This window comes from Nyctereutes procyonoides, unplaced genomic scaffold (assembly GCF_905146905.1).
Source record: "Nyctereutes procyonoides isolate TBG_1078 unplaced genomic scaffold, NYPRO_anot_genome, whole genome shotgun sequence".
Classification (NCBI taxonomy): Eukaryota; Metazoa; Chordata; class Mammalia; order Carnivora; family Canidae; genus Nyctereutes; species Nyctereutes procyonoides.
The window spans coordinates 41,500,728-41,522,615 of NW_026575049.1; the positions used below are offsets into that span (position 1 = coordinate 41,500,728).

Here is a 21,888-nt window from a genome sequence, read left to right on the forward strand (position 1 = left end):
TAGTTCCTTCATTTGCAGACCAACTTCCCCCATTACCATGAAGGGGGAAGGAGTGGGTGGGGACAGTATTGTTCACAAAGGAAAACTCAAGATCCGCACAAGACCATTTGAATGATCGATGCCCACGTGGTTGTACGGAAGGTCCTAGAACCCGAGCTCTGAACTGAGAATGTCATCCGCTTAGGAAGCCGTTTCGACATGAGGGCTTTTTAGAAATAATGTGAAATCCTTTGTGTAATTTCACGATTTGACAAATCACACAGGAGTTCTTCAAATTAACAATCTCCCATCACTCTTCATACTTTCCTAGCTCAAAATGAATAGCAGTTTGGAAGGAGCATCTATTAAATACACCAGTACCTCCGTCACCCCTGGGGAGGGAGTTCGATGAGTAGACAGAGCCAACAGTCCTGATCCCAAGGAGTTAACTGCCAGGTCCCGTAGCTCAACCCACATTTCACACCCATGCTAGAGGGAAATTATACATAAGCATCAAAATGTCTCATAGATTCTATCCCAGTAGGACAACTTGTCCACTCAAGTAACAAAGTTCATAACAAAGGCAAAGGAGATGTTAAGCTTAATAATTGAGATAACTGTATCAGTCTTTCACTTTGGAATAAGCTGGTTTTAAGGAGACAAGGGGTGGAGTTAGGAATTAAATGATAACAGAGTATAAGCCATTATTTGAGGTTTTGGCACAAATAACCCTGATTAGAATTTAATCTATGAATTTGAATTCTCTTTATTTCACAAAGGAAACCAGTGGGGCACTGGAGCCATTTGACTCAGGCATAAACCAGTATCTTACTGACACATTATCATCTATGCCCCCATAGCCCACCACTGAGTAACATTAAGAGTAGCCTCTAATTGTCCTGTTCCTTGCTTTCTGTCATTCTGCAAAGAGCACATGTCACTTTTAAAGAATAAACAATGGGAGTCATTGAAGAAGCCCACATTTACATGGTCAAGAATGAGGAAAGAATATTGTACAGAAGAATCATTATGTGCTCCTGAAATGTCCAATGGGCATCATTCTGAGGTCTACCTGCCTCATTCTGTATCTTAATGCATAGAACTTGAAATTTTTACATGCCAAATAATGTCACATGGGTGTCACCCTGAAATAAGAAGAAATCAAAGCAACCCAGAACCCAGAAAGTATGCTCAAATTTCAAAGCACAGTCCTGAAGCATTACACGGCTTTATAAAAAAAGCAGTTATGACTTCCCCTTGACTAAAAGGACCATATTTTCTTTTTTGTTGTAATAGCAATGACAGTTAAAATCCATGTAGTTCACCACCTACAAGGCATTTTCACATCATTATCTCACATGGAGAACAACTCCCACAAGCAGGTGTTTGGGGACTTACCTATTTTTGCAAGGGATGCTAGAAGTATCCACAGGGTGACCTCATAAGGAATTTGCACGTAGTCATAATCCAGTTCAAAAACAGATATCTTCTCATCTGCCTCTGAGCTGGCAGCAGCAAACCGAACATTAGGCTCATGCTGGGCAGTGGAATTTGTGGATTCGTTCAAATCTGAAGATGCTTCAGAACACTTGAAGGCCACCAGCAGTAGCAACCAGTTCCAAGGACTGAAAGGCACGAGCATCTGAAAACCCATCCTGTGGGCTTCTCGTACCCCTTGTGTCACTGTGTGCCACACATCCGCAGTCGAGGAGGGTTTCTAGAGAGCAGAGGCGTCTACCTGGGTCAAAGGTAATATACGCACAGTCTGTGGGTCATTCCAAGAAGAGTCCAAGCATGTCATGGAGTTGTGCGTGTCGATGTTTTCAAATCACCTTTAAAGGATTTGTGTTCAGACAACTCAGCTTCTCGCTCAAATGCATCAGTCATTCAGTAGACTCGTTAAAGCCCAAGTCACCTGTGTGACCTTCATCCGATCGATCATGATTTGAAGAACAGTTTAGGAAGGGGAAAGGTATGTCTTCGTTCAAAGCTGTTTCCTCACTTCACTGCATACTGGTTTCATCTTGTGGGTGAAAATTAAAAAGGCTACCACGGTGTTCATTCCAGATATCACTGGAGTCCTTCTGACGAGGAGGAAGGGAGTCCTTCCCTCTCCACTAGGTCTCAGAAAGGAGCTACCTGGCCTGCACCTGCTCCTTCTCTCCTCCCCCTGCCTCGCATTTGTTTTGAATGGGCAAGGCTGCAGGTAGCTCCTGCACCACACTTAATTATTTGCTCTGATAGGACTTTTGTAATGAAATGCTTTCCTTGAAGTGTTTTCCGGGGGTTACTCTGCTGACACCTAGTGGGCAGCTGCAATATGACACTTCGGGGTCTTTAATGATGAACGACTAAGGTGGTCTTGTCATTACCACCCACACAGGGTATTTTCGAGAGCAGAGAAAAGCGATTAATAATGATGCCAGACTCTAGGTGTCAGTCAGGATGGTCCTGGAATCATACGGTCTCTGCAAATTAGGAAGGAAGAGGAGGCGGTGTAACACATTACTGAACTCATGAGCAGTAATTCAAAGAAAGTTCTAGATTTCCATGAACTTTATACAGGAAAAAAAACAAACAAAAGAACAAGTTTCATGAAATACATCTACAACCTAGTTTTTTTTTTTTTTTTTAAAAAAACCCTCCATGGCACATGCAAGTTTTTCATTTTAAAGAATTTTGTTATTATGGTCTATTTGTTCAGAAAGAGCAGTACTACAGAGTGTTTATCTACTTCTGTTTCTTCTATATCTGGCCAGGTGGCCTTAACCAGATTATATACCTTTCAAAGCGTCCTTATCTGTAAGGGATGATGATATCTTCATCAACTGGCTAGAAGCATTAAATGAGATAAAGCAAGTAAAGTATCTGGCATTTAACTGGCACTTAAATGTTGGTTTTTAAGAGCTCTGCTGCAATGAGGAATAGTACTCAACAGAAAATGAGAATTATTATTCATAAACAGTCTCAATGCCTCTTCCATATCAAAGTGCAGGAAGATTTATGTATATTTTTGGTTCATGTTAGTGAGTGTAGATGACTCCCACCCCCCACCACATGCTCAGCAAAGATCACTGGGAAGCAGGGGTAGGAGGTGTTGAGGGAGGCTAGCATCTAGATGCAACATCTTAGTAAGACAAGGATTAAAAGCTCTCATATGGGTTTTTTTCCTCTTTCCTTTACAATTTGGCCCTAAGATAGATCTGATTTAGTCACTAAACTGAGACCATTATGTTGATAGCAAGCAGGTCACCATATTGGTTCATTTTGTTTTTTTTAGAAAAGATGACATGCATAGCCTTGTAATGGAAAACTTCTTTAGAATATATATTTTATCTTTTCATTTGCACTTTTATTTTACTTTTGTTTTCTAAAGAGAAATGGGAGAGAATTTCCCATGGTGCTCCATGCCAAGGCCAAAAGTAAGAATCAGAAAAACTCTGTTCTCAGGCATTAATTACCTGGTTCAGTCCAGGAAAGTCACTTTACCTGTTTTGAGCCTCAATTTTGTCATCTATAAAATGAAGATGCTGTCCATACGGTATCCTTTCCTGCTCTAAAATTTCAAATCTTTGTGAAACAAAGATTTTGCCTTACACTCAACTGGTAGCTGAGGGTACAATCACTATCAGAGAAGTGATGCCAAGATCAGGGGATAGTGAGAGGAAAACCTGAATTCTATAACAGTCAACCACCTTGTCTTCCAGGTTAAGATTTGCTGTTCCCCCTTGTCAACCCTTGGCACCACCTCCATCCATGCAATACTGCTTTCACACAGCTGCCTGAAATATTCTTTCTGAAATTACCTTCCCTTTTTAATTTTTTTATTTGTATTTTTATTTTTTGCCTTCCCTTTAAAAAAAAAGATTTTATTTATTTATTCATGAGAGACACACAGAGAGAGGCAGAGAAACAGGCAGAGGGAGAAGCAGGCTCCCTACGAGGAGCCCAATGCCAGACTGATCCCAGGACTCTGGGATCACGACCTGAGCCAAAGGCAGATGCTCAACCAATGAGCCACCCAGACACCCCTAATACTGCCTTCTTAATCTTGATTCTCTAGAAAACAGTATGAGACAAAGCTTAGGTGAGTGGTGCAAACCAAAGGTAGCAAAGAAAGAGAAAAAAGGAAACAAGGGAGAAATGCTTCCAGAATGGCAGTGTGGGGAACTCCATAGACCCTCTTTAGTATTAGGGAGACAACCATAATTGGGAAGAACTATTGAAAATAAAGGGAATAGCCATTCAGTCTGTAGAAATTGTCCTATTGGCGTACAGTAATTAAAGACAGTCTTCTAAATATTAGTAAAGCCTGTGAGAGTCTATGGCCAGACTTGTTTCTGCCCCTACCTTCCTGTTCAGTATAAGGAAAACTCTACTCCAGCTGGGCACAGACAAGAGGATGGGGATCCCTCTAACCCCATATCTTAGTTTAGGGCTACAAATTCTACTTAGAAAGTCAGAATATCAGTATTTGTCATCAGTATCACCCCTCCCCCCATTCCCCAAGCAAAGTATTATATGAGCTGTATTGCCTACAAGTATGACCAAGAGATCCCTTCACCTATACAGCCCCACTCACTCATAGGCTTGAAATTCTACCCCAAGCATGGTGGGCCAAGAACACTGGGCCCCAGTCACTCTCACCCCCACTTACAGAGCTGAGTTTCCACACCAGGGAAGATAAGCCAAGAAGACAGAGTTACTGCCCCTGTCCAGCAGCTCATTTATGTAGTAGCAGTTGCTATCCCTGTCCCTTTCCAGGGTATTGGAACAGAGGTTCTGTTAAAGGGGAAGGCAGGCCATAGAACAAAGAACTCCTCAAGTTATTTCTCAGGGAACTGACTTTACTTGTAACAAAATGTAGGGAAGCTCAAGCCCAAGGAAGATTTAGGTAGAGCACAAGTAAGAAGGGCCAGTAGCTCCCTGACACCAACATGTGAAAGGTAGATTACTTAGAAGCATTACGGAAGAACTAGGGAAAGAAACAGATAAGAAAAGGGGCACCTGGGTGGGTCAGTGATTGAACATCTGCCTTCGTCTCAGGGTGTGATACTGGGGTCCTGGGATCTGATTGAGTCCCACGTCGGGCCCCCTGCAGGGAGTCTGCTTCTCCCTCTGCCTGTGTCTCTGCCTCTCTCTCTATTCCTCTCTGTGTCTCTCATGAATAAATAAATAAAATATTTTTTAAAAAACGAAAATCTTAAAAAAAAAATCATCATAGGGTCAGAGAAGTGTCAAAGCCTGGCCGCAAAGATTACCCTGAAAAGGGCCTGACTTTATTTTAGAGCAGACTTGCTGAGCAATTTAAGGCCTGTTCAACACAATGGATCAATCAGCTAGCAATTACTGGAAGCTAACAGCTAAGTATAATGTTAATAGAGACAACAGACCAGCTAGAAGCTTAATAAGGAGATCCGTGAAAGAGCCAAAGAGAACCCTATTCAAGGCACTGTCATCCCAGGTGAGAGAGGAAGAAGTCAGGGGGGCTATGAGTATACCCAAGATTGTATGGTTAAAGTCTGCATAGGGAAATGGACTTTACTGAAATAGTCCATCCAATTCACTAAACAAACAAACAGACAACCAAACCACAGTAACACCTGGTGTTGGAGGAAGGGGAGGAATCAGTAACAAGAATTGCTACCAGATGTTAAAATATTTAGTTTTTAACAACAACCAAAATGGAAGACCATATACTATTTCCAGAAAATATTAAAAAACAAAGATTTGTTTATTTATTTAATATTTATTTTTATTTTTTATTTTTTTTTTTTATTTTAGAGCAAGTGGCGGGAAGGGCAGAGGGAGAGGGAGAGAATCTCAAGCCAACTCCCTGCTGAGCATGGAATCTGACATGGGGCTTGACCTCATGACCCTGATATCATGACCAGAGCTGAAACCAAGAGTTGGTGGTGCAACCAACTGAGCCACCCAGGTGCCCTGAACATATACTTTTAGATTTAAAGATACAAGTAGTTTAGGGGGTGGGGGGTGGAGGGGGGCACTGCACCTGAGTGACTCAATCCATTAAGTGTCTGCCTAAAGCTCAGGTCATGATCTCAGGGTCCTGGCATTGAACCCCACATCAGGCTCCTGCTCAGTGGGGATCCTGCCCCCCCCCCCACTGCCTGCCTTGCTCGTGCTCTCTCTTTTTGTCAAATAAATAAATAAAATCTTTCAAAAAAGACACAGGTAGATTAAAAATAAAAGGATGGAGAAAGGATATCGTAAGGAATAAGGTAAGAAAGCTGGAATGGCTATACAAATAACAGACAAAATAGATGTTAAGACAAAAATATTTTATTTTATAAAAATAAAAGGGCCAATTTATCAAGAAAACATAGTCATTATAAACTTCTCTATAACAAATGGGATTTGTCCCAGGAATACAAAGCAAGCTAACCATCCACATGTCATTTAGGATAACATCATATCAAAAGAATAAAGGACAAAACCACAGGCTATTTCAATAGACTGAGAAGAGCTATTTAACAAAATTTAATAACCCTTCATTTTTTTTTAATTTTTTTTTAATTTTTATTTATTTATGATAGTCACAGAGAGAGAGAGAGGCAGAGACACAGGCAGAGGGAGAAGCAGGCTCCATGCACCGGAAGCCCGATGTGGGATTCAATCCCGGGTCTCCAGGATCGCGCCCTGGGCCAAAAGCAGGCGCCAAACCGCTGCGCCACCCAGGGATCCCTAATAACCCTTCATTTTAAGAATACTCAACAGTGTAGGAATGGAAGGGAACTTCCTCAACATGAAGAAGGCAATCTATAAAAAAATCCATCCACAGCCACCATCATCCATAATGGTGAAGATTAAATACATTCCCATAAGATCAAGAACAAGACAAAGATGTCTGCTTTTGCCGCTCATATTCAACATTCTACTGGAGGTTCTAGCAAGGGCAATGGGCAAGAAAAATAGGTAAAAGATGTACAGATTGGAAGGGGAAAAGTAAAACCATCTGTATTTACATGACATGTCTTTTTATATATAGGAAATCCTAAATAATTGAATAAAATACCCTTAGATCTAATAAGTAACTTCAGTAAACTTGCAGGATATGACATCAGTATACAATAACAAACTGTATTTTACAGTAACAATGACAATACCAAAATGAAATTAATAGCATCAAAAGCTAAATTTCTTAGAAATGATCTTAACAAAAGCAATGTGAAACTTGTGTTCCAAAAAAACACAATGTTGAAAGCAGTTAAAGAAGACTTAAATAAGTGGAAAGATATCCTTGTTCATGGATCAAAAGACTTAATATTGTTAAGATGGGAATATTCCCCCAAAATGATCTACAGATTCAACACAATCTCTTTCAAAATCCTGTGTCTTTTTTTTCTATTCAGAAATTGACAAACTGGTCCTGAGATTTATATGGAATGTGCCCATAAAAGCCCGTCTCCAAAAAAATTCTTGAAATGAGAAAAAACAAAGCTAGAAGACATACACTTCTCAATTTCAAAACTTACTGCAGAGTTTGGGTGCCTGGGTGACTCAGTCAGTTAAGTGTCTCACTCTTGATCTCAGCTAAGGTCATGATCTCAGGGTCACGAGATTGGCCTGGTTAGGCTCCATGCTCCATGCAGAGTCTGCTTGAGTATTCTCTCCCCCTCTACCACTCCCCCTGGTCACTCTCTCTTTCTTTCTCTCTCAAATAAATAAATCTTTGTAAAATAATCTTTACAAAGCTTTAGTAATCAAAATTATGTGATATTGGCATTAAGAATGGACATACAGATAAGTAGAGCAGAACTGAGAAAACAGAAATCAGTCTTTTCATTTATTGTCAATTGATTCCTGACAAGTGTTCCAACACAATTCAATAGGTAAAAAATAACTTTTGGGGGGGCACCTGGGTGGCACAGTTTGTTGGGCGTCTGCCTCCGGCTCGGGTTGTGATCCTGGGGTCCTGGGATTGAGCCCCGCATTGGGAATCCCAGCTCAGTGGGGAGTCTACTTCTTCCTCTCCCTCTGTGTGCTCACTCCTCTCTCTCAAATAGATAGATAATAAATCTTTAAAAAATAAAAAAAATAACTTTTTCAACACATGGTGCTAGAAAACCTTATATCAACAAGCAGAAGAAGGAAGACATACTCCATCCTTATACCATACTTAAAAGTTAATTCAAAATGGAGTATGGACTAAGGTAAGAGCTAAACCTCAAACTACAAAAAAAAAAAAAAACAGGAATAAATAATAAATTTTAATGATCTTGAATTAGGCAAAACTTTCTTATATACACATCCCAAAGCCACAATGAACAAAAGAAAAAAAAACAGATAAACTGGATTTCATCAGAATAAAAACCTTGTGCTCCAAACTATACTATCAAGGAAGTGATAAGGTCAATTCACAGAATGGGAAAAAATTCTTGTAACTCACATGTCTGATAAGGGACTTGTATCCTGAATGTATAAAGAGCTCTTACGGCCCAATAATGAAAAGATAAATAACCCAATTAAAAAAATGGACAAAGGATCTGAAAAGGCATTTCTTCAAAAATTGTACATAAATGGCCAATAAGTACATGGAAAGAGGCCCGATACTATTAGTCAAAGGGAGAGATGATTCAAAACCACAATGAGATGTCATTTCATACTTGCTAAAATGGCTAAATAGTAATGATAATAAGAAGAAAGAGGAATAGGGGAAGAAATGTAATAACTAATGTTGCCAAAGCTGGCAAGGATATATAGTAGGAATGTAAAATGCTACTGGAAATCTAAAATGAGTCAGTTTGGACTTCTCAAAATGTGAAACACAGTATTACCACATGACTCAGCAACTCTACTCTCAGATACATGCCCTCTGATGTTTCAAGAACACATTTTGCATTGTGCAGGTTTCCCAGACTAGAACTGAGAAGATGAGACATTTAGGAAGAGTCCTGGCAATTGATAAGAAGGAGCCTTTTAATTATATCCTCATTGTTCGGTTGAAACAAATTCTTCCTTATGTGTGTTTACATTGTAATACAATCCACATGATAATTATCAGTTTATTTAATTCCTTTTTTTTATTTTTTTTATTTATTTATGATAGTCACACACACACACAGAGAGAGAGAGAGGCAGAGACACAGGCAGAGGGAGAAGCAGGCTCCATGCACCGGGAGCCCGACGTGGGATTCGATCCCGGGTCTCCAGGATCGCGCCCTGGGCCAAAGGCAGGTGCTAAACCGCTGCACCACCCAGGGATCCCTATTTAATTCCTTGAGAAAGATCAATTGAGAAAGTTTCAGGGTACTGTAGGGCACTGGATACTTACCTATCCATTGGTGTACATAGAAAGAGTTATTTTTTTGTTTTTTTGTTTTGTCAGAGAGGGAGAGAGAAAGACAGAGAGAGACAGAGAGAGTAGGGGAAGGGCAGAGAGAGGGACAGAGAATCCAAAGCAGGCTCCATGATCCTGAGATCATGACCTGAGCAGAAATCAAGAGCCAAATGCTTAACCAACTGAGCCACTGAAGCACTCCTACATAGAAAGAGATTTTAAAGGTAAAGGGAAAAAGACCAGCTCTCACTTGCAAGACAAAGAATGAAAGGAATTATTCTGGAATTATAGGTCAGCAGCAAGCTACTGAAATGTGTCATGCTTTTGGTCTAATTATCCAATAACTGTATGGGCAGTAGAAACATGGCCTGCTCTGGCCTTTGGTGCCAGGTGCCAAGAATCCTTGCTATCCTTGTCCTCTGCCCTTGGAAACCCATCTACTCACACAGTCCAGTGGTGGGGGAGGAATGACCTGCTGTCCTCTCCCCAGTGGGTCCCTTATAATTTAAGTGACCATATCCGGTCCACCCTCATGGGACTAATTAAGGGTGCTGCACCCAGCAGAGGGATCATCCATTCCCCTAGGGCTCCAGCTGTGCATAGCTGGAAGCAGAGTTTTGGGGGCTTTGTCCTCTTCCCTTTCACCCTCAGTTTTGTTTCCCGAAGGCAACTTTTTTTGTCTTAAGAGAAGCTGCAAAATAAACGAGGGTGACATTGACTCCCTACACTGTACCTGCGTGCATGATGGTTAGAAAGTCCACTCTCTCCCAGAACAGGTTTCAAACAAAATGATGAGCACCTGCTTCCTTCCTTCCCAGAGTGTCTGGCAGTAATTGACTTTACCAGAAATTATTTGTGCAGTACTTTTGGGACCGACTGAATTAGCTGCTTGCCCCTGAGCTCCTGTTACTTTTTCATAGCTGAACTTTGTATTTTTTGTTTCCCCCCAGGAAGAAGAACAAGAAAGCAGAGCTAGAGAACTGGCCAGTGCTGTCCAGAAACATGATTTGCTTTCCAAGCCCATAGCTAGCAATTAAGCTGGATGGCCTTGGATGGAGTTCTGGCAGACGATACCCCTAAATTGAAAGGCTGCATCCCACGCTGGAGTGAAGTCAAGAGCTTTGACCCTGCTTTCAGGACAGGAGAGCTGAACTCTGTTCCTGCTCCCCAAAGTCAACTTTCCACTGCTCAGAGAAACAGAGGGGGCTGCTGAATTGTTTCATCAACTCTGGAAGAGTCCCAAACGCGATTCCCTCTTGAAAGCCACAAGATCAGACCTGTTTCTGGGGTATATACCGAACACTCAGCTCAGATATAAGAGAAAGGCTCTTACAGGGAGGTAGCTTTTTGATAATTGAAGCAACTTGGAGAGGATTATGTCTTTTTTAAAATTTATTTTGCTTATTCAGATATAATTCATGTATAGCATTTCACTATTTTCAGGTGCACAATGTAGCGATTGGTATTTGAGTATATATTCCCAAATGATCACCACACTAAGTCTAGTTAGTACGCATCAGCACACATACTTACAAATCTTTTTTCTCGTGATGGTAATCTTTAAGACTTACTCTCTCAGCAACTTTCAAATGACAGTGCAGTACTATTAACTGTAGCCACTACATCCCCAGGACTCATTATTTCATAGCTAGAAGTTTGTACCGTTTGACCACCTGCACCCTGCACCCATTTTTGCCTCTCCCCCACCCAACCACTACCTCTGGCAATCATAATCTATTCTCTGCATCTATGAGTTCATGTTTTTATTTTAGATTTTAGAAATAAGTGAGATTATATGATATTTATCTTTCTCTGAGTTATTTCACTTGGCATTATGTCCTCAATGTCCATCCATATTGTCACAAATGGCAAAATGTACTTCTTTTTTATGAATGAATAATGTATTCCTGTGTGTGTATGTATGTGTGTGTCTGTGTACACACTACATTTATCCATTCATGTGTGGATGGACGCTTAGGTTCCTCCATGTCTTCTATTATAAATAATGTTGCTGTAAATATGGGGTGCATATATTTTTTTGAGTTACCATTTTCATTTCTTTCATATAAATACCCAGAAGTGGAATTACTGGATCATATTGGAGTATTATCTTTAATTTTTAAAAGAATCTTCATGCTGTTTTCTGTAGTGGCTGCACCAATTTACATTCCCACCATCAGTGCACAAAAGTTTCCCTTTTTCCACATCCTCACTTGTTATTTCTTGTCTTTCTGACAATAATCATTCTAATAGGTATAAAGTGATATCAAATTGTAGTTTTGATTTGCATGCCCCTGGTGAATAGTGATGTTGAGCACCTTTTCGTATACCTGTTGATCATCTCTATGTCTTCTTGAAAAATGTCTATTTGGATCCTCTGCCCATTTTTCATGGCATTGTTTAGTATGTTTTGCTATTTAATTGTGTGAGCTCTCTCTGTACTTTGGATACTAACCATTTATCAGATGCTTTGTAAATATTTTCTTCCATTCAGTACATTATCTTTTCATTTTGGTGATGGTTTTCTTTGCTGTGCAGAAGATTTTTATTTTGGCTTTTGTTGCCTTTTCTTTTGGAGTCAAATCCAAAATATCATTGCCAAGACTGATGTCAAGGAGCTTAGAACCTATTATTTTCTTCTAGAAATTTTACGGTGTAAACATCTATGATGAAGTCTTTAATCCATTTGGGATTGTGTCTTAATGTTGTCAAATGAATTTGTGCCCATGATTCTTAGTCCAAAGTCATTATAGAACCACCCAGGTAAGAGAGATTTTACTCAGAGTTAAAATATTCTCTGTGGGAAATAAGAAAGGACTTCTGGGACACAAGAAAGCAAAGGCAAAGGTGAATTTAGAGGTCTAGACATTATTTCCACCTTCTCCCCACTCGTGTTGTGTCCTAACCAAAGTTGAATTTGGTTTGAGAACTAAGAACATGCAAGGTTTGTAAAGCCCTTAAACAAAAGTCATGAACTGTCAGTGCAGTTTCTTGTGATATAATTGACATAGCTCTGAGGACCAAGATGAGTGGGGTACCAAGAATGGTGCTACTTTGCCGGGTACTACTTTTTACTCTGACATAAGTCTTATTGTGTGGAGAAGGTGACTGGTTTCTGTGATCCATAGAAAACTAGAAAGCTGGAGAAATCATCCACAGATAGTCTGCATTTGCTCCATCTGGGGCAGCCAGCTTCATTCCATTGAGTTCAGTGTTGGTGTGCATACACACACTGTGTGTGTGTGTGTGTGTGTGACAAAAGAAAAGGACTGAGGATGTGATCTTTTTACAACATTATGTCCACTTGCAATGGAGTACCCATATCTACACACTCAAACTGGATCTCATTCTACTGAGAAATATGTTAAATGATGTGATTCTGGTGTAATTGAGTCCCTTTGAGAAATGTCTATATTCTGCTTACCCAACAAAAGAGAAGAATCATTTAGTTAATTTTAAGAGAAGGGAAAAAGACAGGTTTGGGAAAGTTAAAAAGAGCTCCTGTCGGGGGTGCCTGGGTGGCTCAGTCAGTTGAGAGTTTGCTTTCAGCTCAGGTCATGATCTCGGGGTCCTGGGATCGAGCCCAGCATTGGACTCCCTACGCAGTGGGGAGTCTGCTTCTCCCTCACCCTCTCCCTCTCCCTCTGCCCCTCCCTTCTTCTCTCTCTCAAATAAATACAATCTTTAAAAAAAGAGAGTGAGAGAGAGAGAGCTCCTATCAGAGTAAGTTGCAAATACCTCTGGGTGTAAGTGGGATGGATTTCCTTATCAGCAGTTCCTCAAGCAAAGCCCCAGAGTTCGATTCAACAACTATTGACTGAATGACCCTGTCACAAAGATGTTGTTCAGAACAAGAAGACAAAAGGAAGAAGTCAATAGAGGAGAAATGAGGTGAAAGAACACAAAGGAAAAGCATGATTCTCCCCACCAAAAACCAACCAAACAACAAACAAATAAACAAAAAACCCCTGCTTTGGTATTATTTTCTTTAACTCCAAAAGCCACGACAAATTCAAATGACAAACCCTAAGGTGAGTACTCTGAGATATTAAGAAGGAAAAGAGAAAAGTTTTTGCCTTACATTAGTCAGGACAATTTAGGTTCTGCCGCAGTAGCAAATAATCCTGGAACTTCAGTGGCTCAACACAGCAAGTTTACATCTCACTCACATTATGGTCCAATGTGGGTTGGGAAGCCCTTCTTTGTCACACACCAATGCCATCTCAGGCATGTGGACTCTGAGATCACAATGGCAGGAGAGGGAGTGTGGAAACATTATTCCCGCATGTATTTGCCTCTGTGTAGAAATCACATATCATTTCCATTCATGTTCTAGAAAAATTTGTCTACATGTCCTCATCCAACTACAAAGGAGGCTGGGAAAAGAGACCAACTTGTATGTTTGAAAAGACGAGATGATCTTGGAGAACACACAGCAGAATCTACTACACCTCTGCAGTAGCTCTAATTAGACTCAAGGTGCAATCCTGTTAGTGATCATCCACCCATGGCTGAGTGTTGATTCATAAACATCCTCCTGTGGGACCTGAGCACCCGAAGCGAAGAGACTCTATGGAATGTCGCAAGCAGAGGTGGGACAAGAATAAAGCCGTTTCCTGCAGGCATCCTCATAAGTGCAACTGTTCAATAATCCACTTAGAGTTGGAGAGGCTTGTGAAAAACCTCTAAACATGAACTGAGCCAGATCAGAAAGGTAAGAATGGCTGGTATGAGGTACTTAAATGTGCAAAATTGTGGTCCAAAACTTGCCTTAGTGTAATTGGTTTTGAAGAGGACACCAAAATTCACTCATGGTGGGTGCAGCAAGATGCTAGGTGGGGCTTTCCCAGTTGACTCTGATTTTGGGCAGACATCACAAATTTAAGGACAGTGAATGACAGTGCCCTCCTGGTCTATCCAGACGTGTTAGACAAAACCCCTGCAGGACTTCCATGCCACAACCCCTAGCAGCCAAGGTAAGAGGCACTTCAGCCCTACCACCAGGTGCTCTAAAAGGACAACTCAGAGGGGTAGCTTGTCTGCCAGCTGGATAATTAACATTTGACATACCCCCACTGCCCCTGGCTGAAGGTGTGGGCAGCTGAAGAATTATCCTTCCCACAGCAGCAGCCCTGGTGTTGGGATGATGAAGAGTTTAAAAAAATCTTGAGAGAACAAATGGGACATTTCTCCATTGGGATTCAAAGATCAGCCTGGTGCCTGACCGTCAGCAGAATATCATTGGCAGTGGGAGGTCAGCTGGGACCATTGGGATGGCAAGAAAGTGGGCATCTGATTCCTCATGAACCAGGTGACTCACACTGAAAGGACTGGCTGTGAGGTGCTTCACCACGTTGGGCAAGGTTTGAGGGGGTCCAGAGGAGGCAATTCGTGGGAGTCCCGGTGGGGCTGCAGGGGAGGGGAGCCTGTCCCTCAAATTCACTAGAATGCCGCGCCCAGAAGGAGCTAGTGCTTTGGCATCACGTAGAAGAGAGGGTACTCCACCATTTGGAGACAATTTCAGAGGACACCATCTGAGTTAAGATCTGTCCTCCTCCTCTCTCTCCTCCCCTGCAAACCCGATGAGGAGAAAGGCAGAACCAGACAGGAGGACGCAGAACAAGGAGAGAAAAGTAGACCTTGTCCCCCATCCCACCGCCGGTCTATAGACTCACAGGATGTAAACTAGGAGAAGTGGAGAGGTTTGAGCTGGATTTGAAATTAAAGTTGTGATATTAGACAGGGCTAGACTTCAAGTTTTTGTTTTAAAATTAAATAGAAGAAGTTAAAATAATAGAATAAAATGAAATAAAAATAAAATATACTAAAATACGGCCACGTGAGGGGTAACACACATGTAGGTTCACATCACCACAGAGACAATCAGGCTCTGTCCTGCTTCAAGTGTCCCTTTGTCACACCCCCCTGGAAGCCACAGATCTAATCCCTGGAACCCACAGATTTCTCCTTGGCCACAGATTTGCCTTTTTTTTTTTTAACATGCCACATCCATGAAAAAAATGTAATCTTTGGAGATTCATTCTTTTCACTCAGCATGCTGCTTTGAGATTCATCCAAGGTACTGCGTCTCAGTAGTGAATCTAACTTCCTGCATGTACAACTATTTACGTATCGATTGGTTTTGTGCCCATTATCACTTTATTACCTGTCAGCCCCGAATTGACCATTCATCACCTGCTCTGCGTCACGGCCAGGGGAAGAACGTCAAGCTCCATCAGTAGTGGGAGCTGGAGGGGCATTGCCGGAGGGTCCTGGGTCCACCTGCCACCCCTTCTGTTTTCCTCACTCGTGCTGCGACATCACTGAGCAGTATGGGTGTGTGAGACATCGGTGGAGCCCCACACAAGCCCTGCACTCAGAGTAAGCAGTCTCTCAGTGACCTTGTCGGCCTCAGGCCCACGGTGGCACTCCTGCCATCCCTCGGGCACCCCCACATCAGCAGCCACTCTCCTGCGGACCAAAGTTTATTCCCTCAAGCTCCATCAGGGTGGACACCATGTGTTCCAGATCTCATTCCCCCAGACGTGTGCTGATGCTGCCTCAGGTCTGTCCACCAGCCTCGGGTTGCCACGTCCCAGACACAGGCAACCGGGAGAACTTTGCCATTGGCTGGTTACTACACCTTCTTTAATGACATCTGCACCCCAGCTGGAGGAGGACCCCCTTCCAACTCTGTCTTCCTATTCTTTTTTGGCCCTAAGATACTTCTGATGTTCTTTTCACATTTTTTTGTAGATACTCTCTTATAGCCAAATAATTCTTTAAATTAAAATTTCCCCTTTAAAATTACTGTGTGGTTTCCATCTTCTGATTGAACCCAGACTGGTACTAGTTGAAGGTCACTGAGGTTTGTTTGTTTGTTTTCCAGATATTGATGATGAATAGAACTGCTATAAACATTAATGTACAGGATTTTGTGTGTGTGTGTGAACATCAGTTTTTATTTCTCCGGTGTAGATTTTGATACTGTCAGATTTATCTTTATTTCCTCCCTCTCTCCCTTCCTTCCTCCCTCCCTCTGTCCCTCCTTCTCTCCTTCCTTCCTTCTTTCCTTCCTTTCTCTTTTTCTTGTTTTTTTTTTTTTTTGGCCATTTTAGTTTGTTATTTTATTTGTATTTTCCTAATAGATGACGTTGCCCATCTTTTCTTTTCTTTTTTTTTTAAAGATTTTATTTATTTATTCATGAGAGACAGAGAGAGAGAAAGAGAGAGAGAGAGAAAGAGGCAGAGACACAGGCAGAGGGAGAAGCAGGCTCCATGCAGGGAGCCTGCTGTGGGACTCGATTCCTGGTCTCCAGGATCAGGCCCCAAGCTGAAGGCAGTGCTAAACCACTGGGCCACCGGGGCTGCCCAGCCCATCTTTTCATGTACTTACTTGCCATCTGTACATCCTTTTCAGTGAATTGTCTATTTAAGTTTTTTGCTTCTTTTTTAATTGAATAGTTTGCATTTTTATTATTGAATTTAGAGAGATCTTTATATATTCTAGATCCATGTCCTTCGTTGGATATGTGATTTTCAAATATTTTCTACCAGTTTAGAGTTTGTGTTCTCCTTCTTTTAATCGCACTTTTCTTAAAACAAAAGTTTTTTTTTTAAGATTTTATTTATTTATTCATGAGAGACAGAGAGAGAGAGAGAGAGAGAGGCAGAGACATAGGTAGAGGGAGAAGCAGGCTCCATGCAGGAATCCCAATGCGGGACTCAAGCCCGGGACTCCTGGACCATGTCCTGAGCCAAAAGCAGATGCTCAAGCTCTGAGCCACCCAGGTGTCCCAAAACAAAAGTTCCTAATTTTTATCAATCCTTTTCTTATAGGTCATCTTTTGGTGTCATATCTTTTTTAAAAATTTAAATTCAACTAATTAACGTATAATGTATTCTAGTTTCAGAGGTGGAGGTCAGTGACTCACCTAGTGAGTCATCACATCACCTAGTGCTCTCCTTAATGTCCATCACCCAGTTACCCTTCCCCCAGCCCCTCTGCTCCAGCAACCCTCAGTTTGTTTCCTATGATTAAGGATCACTTATGGTTTGTCTTTCTCTCTGATTTCATCTCGTTTTATTTTTCCCTCTCTTCCCCTATGAACCTTTGTTTTGTTTCTTTTTTTTTTTAAGATTTTATTTATTTATTCATGAGAGAAACATAGAGAGAGGCAGAGACACAGGCAGAGGGAGAAGCAGGTTCTATGCAGGGAGCCCAATGTGGGATTCCATCCCGGGTAGAGGTAGTAGGGAGGATCATGCCCTGCGCTGAAGGCAGGCACTAAACCGCTGAGCCACCCAAGCATCCCTGTTTTGTTTCTTAATTCCACATATGAGTGAGATCATATGATAATTGTCTTACTCTGATTGAGTTATTTCACTTAGTATAATACCCTCTATTTCCGTATCTTTTTTTTTTAAGATTTTATTTATTTATTCATGAGAGATGCAGAGACAGAGACAGAGGCAGAGGGAGAAGCAGGCTTCTTGCAGAGACCCCAGTGTGGTACTCGATGGCGGGATATCAGGATCATGACCTGAGCCAAAGGCAGACAGATGCTCAACTGCTAAGCCACCCAGGTGTCCCTCTAATTCCATATCTAAGAATTCCTTACCTAATCTCAGGTCATATTTTCTTCTCAACATTTTAGTTTTGGTTTTACATTTTTACAAGTTTTGGTTTTACATTTAGATACATGGTCCGTTTTGTGTTAATGTTTGCATAAGGTATAAAGTTCATCTTATTGCATATGTATGTCCAATTAACCAACATCATTTGTTTAAAACTCTATCATCACTCAATTACCTATGACACTTTATCAAGAATCATCAGGCAATTGGGGCAGCTTGGGTGCCTCAGTGGTTTAGCGCCACCTTTGGCTCAGGGTGTGATCCTCGAGTCCTGGGATCGAGCCCCACACCAGGCTCCCTGCACGGAGCCTGCTTCTCCCTCTGCATGTATCTCTGCATCTCTCTCTCTATCTGTCTCTCAAGAATAAATAAATAAAACCTTAAAAAAAAAAAGAATCATCAGGCAATATTTGTGTGGATATATTTTTGCACTTTTGCCTTTGTTCCATTGATCTATCACTTTGCCAATATCACATTGTCTTCATTCCTGTAACTTTATATTGATTCATAAAATTGAGTAGTGTAACTCCTCCAACTTTCTTTTTCAAATTGCTTTGGTTATTCTAGATCATTTGACCTTCCATATAATTTTATAATCAGTTTGCCTGTATCTATAAAAAAAAATCTTGCTTGGATATTGATTGAAATTGTGTTAAACTTCTAAATCAATTTGGGGAGATTTGCTGATTTGAGAATATGTTGATTTTTTTGTATCAATTAACATGCTATGCGTTTCCATTTATTTAATTATTTTTTATTTATTTCATAAATACTTTGTAATTTTCAGTGTATGAAACATTGGCATGTTCTGTTGATTCACCCCTAAGTCATTCTTTTTTTGAAAGAAACTATTGTAAATGATAGTACTTTTTAATCTTTGGTTTTGAATTGTTTATTTGCTGGAGATTTGATTTTGGTTAAGGTCATCCATTAGCCCTAGGATTTTTTTTTTTTTTGTAGCTTTCTTTCTATACAGAAAATCAAGTGGGATAAGGACAATTTTATCTCTTCTTTTCCAAACTGAATGCATTTTATTTCTTTTTCTTGCATTGTTGTACTGGTGAGAACTTTCAGTACAAGCTTGAATAGGTTGTGAGAGCAAACATCCTTGCCTTTTTTTCCCCAATGCCATGGAGAAAGCAGTGTGTCACAATCAATGACTTTAACTACATTTTTTTTTAACTATACTGAGAAAGTTTGTTGAGAATTTTTATGATGGGTGGGTGATAAATTGTCAGATGCTCTTTTGGAATTGATTAATTATGTGAATTTTCTTCTTCAGACTGTTAATATGGAGGGTTATATTGAAAGATTCTTGAATACTAAACCAGTTTTGCCTACCCAGGATACCTTAGCTATGATTTATTGTAGCTATGGATTGCTGGATTCAGTTTGCCAATATTTTCTTGAATATTTTTGTGTCAATGTTTATAAAGAGCTTTGGTTGACAATTTTCTAATGCTTTGTTTGGTTTTGGTATTAGGAAGATTCTTGCCACATAAAATAACTCTGGGAAACGAACTAGGGGTGGTGGAAGGGGAGGTGGGTGGGGGGTGGGGGTGAATGGGTGACGGGCACTGATGGGGGCACTTGATGGGATGAGCACTGGGTGTTATTCTATATGTTGGCAAATTGAGCACCAATAAAAAATAAATTTATAAAAAAAATAAAATACCTTTGAAAATGTTCCCCTCTCTCTCTGTGTGTCTCTCATGAATAAATAAATAAATAAAATCTTAAAAAAAGAAAATAAAATGTTCCCTCATCTTCTATTTTCTGAAAGAAATTGTGTAAAAGTTGGTGGAGGGTTTTTCTTCTTTAAGTGTTTGGTAGAATTAGACAGTGAAACTTCTGATTCTGGAGATTTTGCACTTGGAAATTTTAAACTACAAATTCAATTTATTTAATTGTATTTGTAATTCAGCTTATCTATTTCATCTTGGATATATTTTCATAGCTTGCAGGTTTTTTTTAGAATTTGTTCATTCCATTTAGGTTGCCAAATACATGACCGTGTGGCTATCCATAGTATTCTCTTCTCATCTCTTTAAGATATGCAAAGTCTGTAGTGTTATTATTTATTTCATTCCTGATTTTGTAATTTGTGTCCTCTCTTTTTTTCTTGATCAGTGTTGCTCAGGGTTTATCAAGCTTATTGATCTTTTCAAAGATCCAGCTTTTGGTGTTATTAATTTTTTATTGTTTTCCTGTATTCAGTATAATGAATATAATCATTTTTTGTACTTTATCTTTATTATTTTCTTCTTCTTCTTGCTAAAGTGGAAATTTAGATTGCTAATTTGAGATGTTTTCCTTTTTTAATATAAGCACTTAATACTTTATATTTCCCCCTAAGCACAACTTTGGGCTCTCCTGCAAATTTTGATAGGTTGCATTTTCCTTCAGTTCAAAATACTATTTAATTTCCCTCGAGACTTCCTGTTTTAGAGAGAGATTATCTAGAAATGTGCTAATTTCCAAGTGTTTTGAGATTTTTCCCTATTACTTTCTGTTATTAATTTCTAGTTTAAATCCATTATAGAAAATGTATTTTGTATAATTATTTTATTTTTTGTAATGTTTGCTATATGACTTAGGATATAGTCTATCATGGAAAATATTCCATGTGTACATCAAAATAATACATATTCTGCTGTTATTGGGTGTTCTGCTATAATCGTCAAATAGATGCAGAAATTATCAATGAAATGGTATTGTTTAGTTCTCTGTCCTTAAGTTTTTGTTTACTTGTTTTGTTACTTGTTTGTTACTTGTTTATTGTTACTCAATACCTGAGAGGAGAATATTAAAGCCTCCAGGTACAAGTGTGGATTTATCTATTTTTTCTTTTGGTTGTCAGTTTTTACTTTGTGTATTTTGAATCTCTGTTGTTAGGTGCGTACACATTTAAGATTGTTACATCTTTTTAGTAAATTTATGCTTTTATTCATCATTGATATTGTCTTTATCCCAGTAATTTTCTTTGCTCTGAAGTCCACTTAAGTTGATATTTATACAGGAAATCCAACTTTCCTTTAATTCTGATCATATAATATATTTATATCTAACTTTTGAGATATGTTTATTGTAGAGGGAATATAGTTGGGCCATTATTTAAAAAATGTATTCTAATAACCTTGGCCTTTTAGTAGCTATATTTATACATTTTAGATTTAATATAATTATTGATATGTTTAGATTTATGTCTACCATTTTATTACTTGCTTTCTGTTTGCTTCTCAGTTTTTTGTTCCTTTGTTTTCCTTTTCCTTCCCTCTTTTGGGTTAAACAATTTCATTCTTCTATTTTCATTTAAATTTGTTTTTTAATGAGTGGGAAATATCAGAAAGGGAGACAGAACATGAGAGACTCCTAACTCTGGGAAACGAACTAGGGGTGGTAGAAAGGGAGGTGGGCGGGGGGGGGGGTTGGTGACTGGGTGACGGGCACTGAGGGGGGCACTTGATGGGATGAGGGTTATCTACCTAACCCTATCAGAAAATGTAATTTTTTGCTTTCAGTGGATTGTGTCCTGAACATTTTAAATATTCTGTTATGCAACTTTGGATCTTGTTGAAATCCTATGTAGAATGCTATTTTTATTTAACAAGCACTTGACCCAGTTGGATTCACGCCCCAAATTCTAACCAGCCTTGTGGTTTCAATGTCAGTTCTATTTCACGGTCTTTCAGTTCTACTTAGACTTATTCCATATATACACCTTTCAGTGGTCAGTCTGGAACTCTGGAAATGGCCTATTCTATAGTTCAATTCTCAAAATTTATGGTAGTCTATCTGGGGCCAGATTTGTGTATATACGGCATAGGAGTGAGACCAGGGGTTTGCAAGCAACCTCATGGGTTTGCTTTCCTGGACTCCTTTCTGTCTGCAATCCCCAGGATACTTTCTGGTTCTAAAGGCCTCTTAACTTTTTTTTTTTTTTTTTTTTTTTTTTTTTTTTTTTTTTTGCT

At 39.8% G+C, this 21,888-nt stretch overlaps 1 protein-coding gene across 1 annotated transcript in view; it reads right to left on the reverse strand.

The window, feature by feature from the left end:
* The window catches only part of SLC9A4 (solute carrier family 9 member A4), a 67,095-nt gene extending 65,462 nt beyond the window's left edge, over positions 1–1,633 (reverse strand). Inside the window, exon 1 of the mRNA XM_055328759.1 lies at positions 1,378–1,633. Within this exon, the coding sequence (XP_055184734.1) occupies positions 1,378–1,633 (256 nt within the window). The remainder of the gene's footprint in view (positions 1–1,377) is intronic.
* Positions 1,634–21,888: the final 20,255 nt, after the last annotated feature.